Source organism: Plecotus auritus (assembly GCF_963455305.1).
Source record: "Plecotus auritus genome assembly, chromosome: 9".
Lineage (NCBI taxonomy): Eukaryota > Metazoa > Chordata > Mammalia > Chiroptera > Vespertilionidae > Plecotus > Plecotus auritus.
The window spans coordinates 22,813,667-22,824,079 of record NC_137783.1 but is presented as its reverse complement, the minus strand read 5'-3'; the positions used below and the strand labels follow the sequence as shown (position 1 = coordinate 22,824,079).

The following is a 10,413-nucleotide window of genomic DNA, read 5'->3' as shown; positions in this document are numbered from 1 at the left end:
AACAAAGTTAGTTAACACATCTATAACCTCACATAGTCACCTTTTTTTTTTTTCCTGGTGAAAACATTTAAGATTAGTCTCAACAAATTTCAAGTATACAATACAGTATTATTTAGGTACATATTATTTTATTCGGATCATATATCAAAGTTGATTAAAATTAAAGCCAAAAAAAAAACCCCTTCCTCAAATGTCTGGGGGTCTTCACTGTCTGCTCATATCTAAGAAAGGAGCAATAAGAGATTGTAAGTTCTGTGTGAGGAGGGCTTTTCAGCTGGAGGTTTCATCGTAGAGTGATCGGGATGGGCTGTTTTGTGGGAAAGTCTTGATGTAAGTATCTTTAGGTCTTTCCTAACAAGAAGACAGAAAGGTGATTTTTAAGAGTATGGACTGAGACTAAAAGAAAAGAAAAAAAAAGAGTACAGACTGAGGCCTGATTACTTAGGTTCAAATAAAGGGTCTACCACTTATTTGCTAAATTCCTGATCTCTGGGCCTTAGTTTGTATATAAAGTGAGGATGATTATAGTGCTTACTTCATAGAGTTAATGTGATAATTAAATATATATATGTATAATATAAATATATAATGTGAAATTAAATATATATATGACAATATCTGACACTATAGTAAATACTAACTAAACATTAGCTATTGTTGCTATCCAATTCTGGCTAAAGAAACATAAAGGAAAGTCTCCCAAAGAACTTGTGGGAAACTTTTCTTTCCTAATGAAAAGATCGAGCACTGTCTTTATGCTTTCTTCCTGCTTTAAGCACAGATGCAATACCTTATGGATGAGACACTTTGGACTCTTAACTCTTGCAATTTAATTCCTTGGGATTTAAAATATTTTCCCTAAAATGCAAACCCGCAGTCCATTTAACTGTATGTCCTAGGGCTAATTGCTCATCCACACAAATACTGAATTTTTATATATCTAAAATGAAAGTCCTAATAATACCTATTTCATCATGTCAAGAGCACCAAATGAGAATCTGCATATGAAGTCCTTCATAAACTATAATAAAACTACATTAAGGATAGCTGGGTGTTTATTTACATGTGCTTTTGTACACACTCATTTTTTTTTGTAGAATGAGTAGGAGTTAAATTGGCAAAGAAGAGAATATATGAGTCAGTATGTGGGAAAAATGGTATGATATGGTAAAGAGCAATTAATCTAAACTAAATACAATTAAAGGAGAAACATGAGGCATTCCTTTCAAAATAATGATGTCACCATTATTATAATTACCTACTGTTTTGAAAATTCTTCCTAATGCAGTAAGATATGAAATATAAATAAAAGGAATGAACATCAAAAGGAATAAACAAAAATTATTATTTGTAGATGATGTCCTTTTGTACTAGAAAATGAAAAAGAACTAGTCAAAAGTATTGAAATTAGTAAGAAGTGGATTTAGTAAAATAGCTAGAAGCATATTAACATATAAAGAAGCAATGGCTTTTCTCTACTCAGTTGAAAAGGAGTGAAATTTTGCCTACATGTGATTCTAAATACACATAGCCTTGACCTTCCAGACAAGTTCATTGTCCAAACCAGGTCTCCCCATTGTTCTCCTTCCTTCCCACCACTGGGATATCCCCTTTAACCCACACTGACACTACCCTGAGGATAATCTCATGAATTATATATATTCATGTTAATTAGTACTAATGAGAATAAACTTTATCTTAAAGATTCTGTGGTAACACTTTGCGTGCACCAGAATTCTGAGAAGTATGCTTAAGAGAACCCCTTTATAAAATGGCTTGTCTGGGGTGTTGGTTGCTTTTGTTGATGCTTATCTCTTTTTCAGTTTCTTTTAGGTCTCACTCCTTTCATCCCTCCAATAACTGTTTGCTGTGAAATATAATAACTTGTGGACTTTTGTGATAAGCTTGCAATAAATGCCAGTCTGTCTGCACATGGAAGTAAGTAATTACTTCTCTCTCTTCTCCACCCATTTATCACCCAGACACAGGCTCTGGGGAGGCACCACATCCTCTCAGCTGAAACATTCCTCTCCCCCAATCTATCTGCCTTGTCCACCAACACCTGCTGAGGATTTTATGGCCATAACCTGGGCTGCCTGCAGCTCTCTGCACTCAGGTGAGCACGCTCAGCTCCTTGGTATAGAAAATTGTGCCCTTTCTGGCCCCAAGGGAACTTTGGCCCTAAATTTAATTTGAAGTCGAGGAATGTTATAGGGGCTAAGCTGTGATTGAGAGATCTGAGTAGCCAGAATAGAATGTGGGAGGTGGGGATAAAAATGCCTCTCCTTTCATTGGGCCAAATTCATACCAACAAAGTTACATGGAAGGGCCTAAGCAAGGGTTTGGTGAGGGAATGTGATTCCTCTTTCTCTTGAGTTCAGCTAAGCCTTTGTCCTTTCATGCTGAGCGCAGGCAAAAGAGTGGGTAGGAAATATTACCAGGCTTGGTGGGTATGCCACTGGGCGGCATAGCTCCATACACTGCCTGCTGACACAGCTCCTGACCCCAGCACCTATTGTTAACATCTTACCTCACCATGATGCAATGCCAAAACTAAGAAACCCACCTTGGTATATTATTATTATTAACTAAACTCCAGACTATATGTCTTTAGTTTTAACTAGTATTAACTAAATTCCAGATTAGATTTCACTAGTTTTTTCTAACTAATGTCCTTTTTCTATTCCAGGATCCAATCCAGTATACCACATTGCATTTAGGAGCTAATGTGCTCCTTCTCCTTCTCCTTCTCCTTCTCCTTCTCCTTCTCCTTCTCCTTCTCCTTCTCCTTCTCCTTCTCCTTCTCCTTCTCCTTCTCCTTCTCCTTCTCCTTCTCCTTCTCCTTCTCCTTCTCCTTCTCCTTCTCCTTCTCCTTCTCCTTCTCCTTCTCCTTCTCCTTCTCCTTCTCCTTCTCCTTCTCCTTCTCCTTCTCCTTCTCCTTCTTCTCCTCCTCCTCCTCCTCCTCCTCCTTCTCCTCCTCCTTCTTTTACTTCTCACACCTAGTTCTGATGGCTCTCTGCCTTCTTCCACTCCAGGGGGAGAACTTGGATTTGATTCTTTGTCAAAGTAAACATGTACAAGTGTTTTCTGATTCCCAGCTATCATTGCTGCCTACACTCCAACTCCTACCCACAAACCAGGTATCTGCACTTTGTACAGTTCTTCCTAAAGTCATGTTATTCTAAAATTTAATTATATTTGAACAAAAGGGTGTGGCAAGAGGGGTGCCTGCTGTTAATGAGTAATAGAGAGCAACAGATAGACAAGGTGCTTCCATCTGGGCCAGGTACTGTTCGGCTCTCAGTTCTCTCCGAAATGGCCTCTGAAATATGAGTTTTTGATTCAACTTATGCTCTTGGCAGTCTTCTCATCCCAAAAGGCTACACCACAGGTACCACTCTCGTCCATATGGACAGTTGCTTAATGCCTTGAGTAGATTAGATAACATAATGCTCACTAATCCCACCCCAACTGCTTTCTTTTAAAAAATATATTATATTGATTTCAGAGAGGAAGGGAGAGGGAGAAAGAGAGATAGAAACATCAATAATGAGAGAGAATCATTGATCGGTTGCCTCCTGCATGCCCCACACTGAGGATCGAGCCCACAACCCAGGCATGTGCCCTGACCGGGAATTGAACTGTGACCTCCTGCTTCACAGGTTGACACTCAACCACTGAGCAACACCAGCCAAGTAAGGTTGTGGGTTTGATCCTCAGTCTGGGCACACACAAGAAGCAACCGAAAAATGCATAATAAATAAGTGAACAACAAATTGATGTTTCTTTTTTGTCTCTCTCTTCCTTCCTCTCTAACATAAAATTTTTTAAAATGTTAAGGCTTAAAAGTCAGCTAATTTAATTTGGATTCGCCTGATCTTGTCAGAGATAGATTTATTTATTTATTTATTTATTTATTTATTTATTTATTTATTTATTTATAGGGTGGTCTAGGGTTCCTTTATTCAAACTAAAATTGCTCTGTTCCTAAGGCATGGAACTTTTGGGATCAAGCCCCAGAGTAAACATCAAGGTCTCTCTACTTTTTCTGGTCAGAACTTTAATGTCTCCCAGTACCCTGTGACTCCAGGGATCTCTGTTCTTACAACATGCAAGTAGCTGTTTTCTCCCAGGCCTTGTTGGATGTTTTCCTGTGCACATGAAGCCTAGCATTTAGCCAAAGACTGAATTTCCGTTAATGGAATCCCTTTGTATATTTTTGAGCTACTTTTTGTGTGCATATCTCCCTTCTCTTCTTATCCTGCCTCACAGATTACAGCCACTACAGTAGTCTGGAACTCTGATCACTGCCTCTTCAGCTCAGCAATACGTTCAGCTCTGCTTAGACTCCACCTCCTTTGCTCCCTGTCAGGGGGTAAATGATATCAATATGACCTATCATAAGAGGATGTAACTTTGATCACTTCATTAGGATGACATCTGCCAAATTTGTTTATTCATGTATCTGTTGATAGACATGTAAGTTATTTCCAGTATGGGGATTACTAGTATATTCATTTGCTAGGGCTGCCATAACCAAATACCACAGACCTGGTGGCTTTAACTACACAAATGTAATTTCTCGAAGTCCTGGAGGCTTCCCACAACTTTTGATATGTTATATTTTTAGCTTGATTAAGTTCAAAGTTTTTAAATTTCCCTTTCTTTTTTAACTCATGATTATTTAAAACGAGGGTCAGACCAGCTGGTGTGGCTCAGTGGTTGAACGTAGACCTATCAACCAGGAAGTCATGGTTTGATTCCCCTTCCGGGCATATGCCCAGGTTGTGGGCTCGATCCCCAGTGTGGGGCATGCAGGAGGCAGCTGATCAATGATTCTCTCTCATCATTGATGTTTCTATCTCTCTCTCTCCCTTCCTCTCTGAAATCAATAAAAACATATTTAAAAAAAATAAATAAAATGAGGGTCAGAGACCCTGGCTGATGTGGCTTAGTGGTTAAAGTGCCAGCCTACACATTGAAGGGTCTTGGGTTCCATTCCCAGTCAAGGGCACGTACCTCTGTTGCAGGTTCCATCCAGGCCCTGAAGGGGGCGTGTGCAGGAGGCAACCAATCAGTGTGTCTCTCTCACATGGATGCTTTTTTCTCTCTCTCCCCCTTCCTCTCTTTCTCTCCCTTCTACTCACTCTAAAAAAAAAAAAGAAAAAGAAAAAGAAAAAATAATGATGGAAAAGATATCCTTGGCTGAGAATTAAAAAAAAAATGAGGGTCAGAGAATTGAGTGATTTGTTGAAGGTCATAAAACAAATTGATTACCAAGAAAGATGAAGAATTGATTTCAAAGGTTTAATGATGACTGGTATACTCAACTTTCTGAAAGGGTGATAGATCTAAGAACTGACCGATAGACTTTTTCAGAATTAATAGTGTCAGACAGTATGAAAGAGCATTTGCACAGCAACATCATTATCTGTTTGGAACACCTAGAGTTTATTGGCATCATTAACACTGCATCTAGGAGAGCGTCTGTCAAGAAGAATCTGACTGAGAGAATAAAAGCTTTCAGAGAGATCTACAGAGTAATTTTCAAGAAAAGTTCTACAGGGAAATTTTTTTATGCCAAGATGACATCCACTAGAAGTAACATGTGAAGATTATGTTTTCTTTTTTTAAACTGAATGTGAGAAAAAGATTGAGATGTCATTCATCACTTTAGTGTACTTATTTTTCCTCTTCTGAATATGAGATGTCACCCATTCCACAAATAGATGAACTGTTCTTTGTTTTATGTTGTACTGTATCTACAGTATTTCAAGTACTCCACAGTGTGTGCCTTGTTATTTCTGCATTTCAATTGATTTGGGAAGAACTGTTATTGGATCAATAAGATAATGTTTGAGAAGAAATTATAGAACTGTGCTACAGGCAAAATAATGAGTCGTAAGTATATGTAATTATACAAGACATTCAGTATAGTACAGTTTTAGTGACAAATAACAGTGCTTAAATGTTTGAAAAGGCATTTACTAGTACCTTGATCTTTGACACACTACATAAAAAAGAGAAAAACCAAATTATTGCAATCTCTTGAGTTCAAATTCTTCCAACTATCTGTTGTGTGAATTTGAGTAAGTTATTTAAACTCCATGTGCTTTCTTTTCCCCATCTCTAAAATGAGATTAAAAATAGTACCTATCTTACAGAATTGTTTTAAATATTAAATAATATATGAAAGGGCCTGGCTGGCAAGGCTCAGTGGTTGAGCATCAACCTATGAACCAGGAGGTTGAGGTTTCACTCCCGGTTGGGGCACCTGCCTGGGTTGTGGGCTCAATCCCCAGTAGGAGGTGTGCAGGAGGTAGCCAATCAATGCTTCTCTCTCATTATTGATGTTCCTATCTCTCTCTTCTCTCCCTTCCTCTCTGAAATCAATAAAAATATATTTAAAAATAATAATATAAGGAAAGTAAAGTGCTTAGCTCAGGACTTAGCTTGGAGTCCCCACTCAATACATAGTAACTCCTATCCTTATTCCACAAATTCATATGTTACTCTGATTCCCCCCCCACCCCAAACTGATAGGTACTTAAGATGTCTGTATTATTTTTTACAGTAATAGTTACTATGTTATCTACAAGGAACATAATTAAGATTCACTCACAATGATGAAACTATTCTTTATGATAACTTAGTATCATATATTTAATACTCCTAAAGGCCAGCGTTGGAAGACCATTGCATAAAGAATGAGCAGATGTGAATTCTATGCCCAGCTCTATCTGCTCTGCTTCCAACCTTGAAGTTGATCTAAATCTCCAATGACTCTGCACCTGCATCTTTAGACCCTTGAAAATTACTTAGTCTTGGAGTCTTAGGTATCTCTTCTGCTCACAATTAGTTCATTGACCAGAACCAGTCACCCATTTGTTTGTGTATCTGGCACATAGCAGACTCTGAATAACCAATCTTTCAAAAGATTAAATGAAAACAAATTTGAGTGGTTGCTCAGTCAGTTTTGTTAGATGGGCAAATCAGATATAAACTGTGCAATGCCCATTTTGCTAAAGCTCAGCAAAGATATAGTATAAGTACTTTCTGTGATTTTACCAAACTTTCTTTTACTTATTAAAATTTTTCCTAAGGACTTCCTTTGGTTTTAAACACTTTCATTTTCCCTAACTCAGATACATTTTATACCTTTTCAGGTTTCAAAATGAAAACACATTTTCCATGGAAACATCCTTCATTTGCTGCCTACTTATAAATAACTCCTTTCTGGTGATTCTCTCCCCCACCCCCACCCCCCCTTATAGTCTCCTAACAAAGATAAAAGTGAACTGCCTGTTATTTCCTGAAAATCAGATAAACAAAATACCATTTGTTCAGGTAAATATAGATCAACACAGAATATGATATCAAGGGCTATGGGAAAATACTTTTTTAAAATAAAAAATATCCCTACATCCTCTTGAAACTGTTAATATATATTTTTAATTTTTTCTAATTAATACATTTCAACTTTAAGCTTTCTTTCTTTCTTTTTTTAAATTTTATTTTATTGTATTTTTATTGATTTCAGACAGAGGGAGAGAGATAGAAACATCAGTGATGACAGAGAATCATTGATTGGCTGCCTCCTGCATGCCCCACACTGAGACTGAGGATCAAGCCTGAAACCTGGGCATGTGCCCTGGCCAGGAATCAACCGTGAACCTCCTGGTTCATAGGTCCATGCTCACCCAAGGATATTTTCCCATTGATTTTTAGAGAGAGTGGGAGGGAGAGGGAAAGACAGAGAGAAATATTGATGTGAGAGAAACACATCCATTGGTTGCCTCCTGCAGGAGCCCCAACCGGGCCCCAGTGGCGGAGGAGCCTGCAACCGAGGGACATGCCCTCCTGGGACTCTGGTCCCCGGGCCGTGGCTCTATCTACTGAGCCAAACCAGCTAGGGCACTAAAATCCTTAATCTCTGTGAGACTAAGAGATTATGTTGGAAGTATTACCATTGGTTTGATTACTTTTAAACAAAATATATGGTGTCATTGGAAAATACATTCATTATTAATTTATTTGATAATTACATGTTGTTCATTTATTTCAAACTTTGTGAAACAACTTCGTCCAAAAACCATAGAAACTTGGTTAAAAGCTACAAAAGACGCAAACCTACCACCTAGCGGTGAAGAAAGGAAGTTTCAATCTTTTATCTCATATTTGTGCTCTCCCCTCACCACTTAGGACAGTAGTATGTACACAGAAATTCGATACTTCACGACTTAATAATAGCTTGTTCATTTGACAGTACTCTTAAGTCAGTGAAGTATTGTGGAATTCTGAGAACTGGGGAAAAGACATTGGTTTTTAATATTTGGGGAGCAGAAAGTGCTTTTCTATTCATACATCTCAAACCACTGCAACCCAAGAGGCCCATTCTCTTTATGGACAGACATCCCATTCCACAAGTTCCCGGTTCAAAGAATCAACACCACTACCCTTGAAGAGACATAAATCAATACACCAGTGGGATCCCTGATGCCAAGTACTTAACTAATTTATTTGTTTTACCTGCTACAATAATTAAAATTAAGTCTTCAAATTTAAATTTACATATCTAAAAGCAGGAATGCACCGTCTTTAATCTTAAACCCCAAAGGCGAGGAAGAGCCGGCATTCCAGGGTACTGGGCCTATTGTTAAATAGGGATCTATTTTGCGTTGTTTCTCCTCCCTACCCCCTTTTCACCTTTCCCCCTTTCATTTTCTCTTTTCACTTTCAAGTAACAGTCAAGTAATTAAGGCCTGCATAATGTTTGCATGGAATAGCTAGTGCCCTACCCAGGATTACTTAACTATTTCAGGTTTTCACCTAAAACCCCCTTCGAAAATACTTCTTTTCCAGTCTTTCCTGAAAGACGGATTTGAGTCCTTTCCAGTACTCTGCTTTAAGTATTGTTAATTAAGCCTTCTTTTCACATGTCATTCTCACTTTTAGCACAATTTTCTGAAATCGCTTTCCACACAACACAGAAGGGGTTCTTAATCTGTCAACCTGAGAATTTTACCTATGATCAGTCTTGCTAGTAGAAACCTCTTGGTTTTTTAATTTAAATTAAAACGCTTGAGCCCTAACCGGTTTGGCTCAGTGGATAGAGCAACGGCCTGCGGACTCAAGGGTCCCAGGTTCGATTCCGGTCAAGGGCATGTACCTTGGTTGCGGGCACATCCCCAGTGGGAGGTGTGCAGGAGGCAGCTGATTGATGTTTCTCTCTCATCGATGTTTCTCTCTCATCGATGTTTCTAGCTCTCTATCCCTCTCCCTTCCTCTCTGTAAAAAAATCAATAAAATATATTAAAAAAATTAAAACGCTTGATTTCAATTTTTACCGGACTTACGAATGTTGTGCAAGCCCCCCAATGACTTAATAAAATGTATCTTTTTTTCTTTTAAAACGTTAGGGCTCAGTGCCTCCACGGGCATCGGGTATTTATTCCGAATTTTGCTTCTTAAACAGGCTCATGGGAGGAGCAGTTTCAACCGAGAAGTTCAGAGAACCAGTTACACGAAACTTGCAACAGTTGGTGCCTGGCTATAGGCAGGTTGGAAGCGATAAATGGGACTGGTCTAAGACACAACAAGCCTCGGGGAGGGGAAGGAAGGGGTAGCGGTGGCCTTGGAGGACAGTGCGGCGGCGGTGCGGGTCGCAGGGGCTGAGCTCCGGCCGCAGGAAGGTGCCTTGCTGGGCTGCCGGAGGCGGCGGCGGCCACGGCCAAGGACCGCGGGAACGGCAGCCCGGCCGGCCGCGCGCGCCGGGCGGGTGCGCACCCAGGTCGTCTCCCGGGCCTCGCCGGGGCCACCGCGAGGTGAGACCGGCCCTGCCCCCGCGCCGCCCCCGGCGGGAGGCGCGACGCCCAGGCCGCGGGTGCGTGCGCGGCCCCGGGCGACGCGGCTGGGCGTGCGCGGGGCCGCGGCGGAGGCTGGGCCGGGCGGGCGGCAGAAGATGGCGAGGGTGTGTAGGCGGCAGCAATGCTCCGTTGAGAAACGCGGCTTTCGGCAAGAACTGGACTCCTGGCGCCACAAGCTCATCCACTGTGTAGGTGAGCTCCTCCTCCGGCCGCCTCAGGCCTTCGGGCCGCCAGCCACCGGCCGCCCCGGACGTGGGAGGGAGCCGGGGCAGGCATTGCTGCTCCGGCCCGCCCGCCCTCTTTGGCTCGGTTGTCCCCCCTCCCCCACCCCCCGGAGTGCGGGCGCGCGACCTCCGGGCGGGCTCCCCGAGCTCGGGCCTGAGCGCGCGCCGGCCCCTCCCCTCGCGCACCCTCCACGGGGCGGGTTCTCGGGCGGTAGAGCTCGCCGTTCTCCCTTCCTCGCGGGGCGGCCCGGCGCCGCCTGCCCCTTATTGTGGAGACTCGCCCCGCAGTGCTGACACTTGCGGGGGTCGCCGCCGCGGGTCCC

The 10,413-nt window shown here is 41.5% G+C and overlaps 1 protein-coding gene across 6 annotated transcripts in view; it reads left to right on the top strand.

Moving 5' to 3' along the window:
- Positions 1–9,922: 9,922 nt before the first annotated feature.
- LCOR (ligand dependent nuclear receptor corepressor) overlaps positions 9,923–10,413 on the top strand; it is a 120,437-nt gene continuing 119,946 nt past the window's right edge. For 3 of the 6 annotated variants that reach the window (XM_080687638.1, XM_080687633.1, XM_080687632.1), the window contains exon 1: positions 9,929–10,058. In XM_080687638.1, the coding sequence (XP_080543764.1) occupies positions 9,962–10,058 (97 nt within the window). In that variant the 5' untranslated portion in view covers positions 9,929–9,961. Of the gene's footprint in view, positions 10,059–10,413 lie in introns of all 6 variants that reach the window. The other 3 variants (XM_080687634.1, XM_080687637.1, XM_080687636.1) reach the window with 2 other exon arrangements.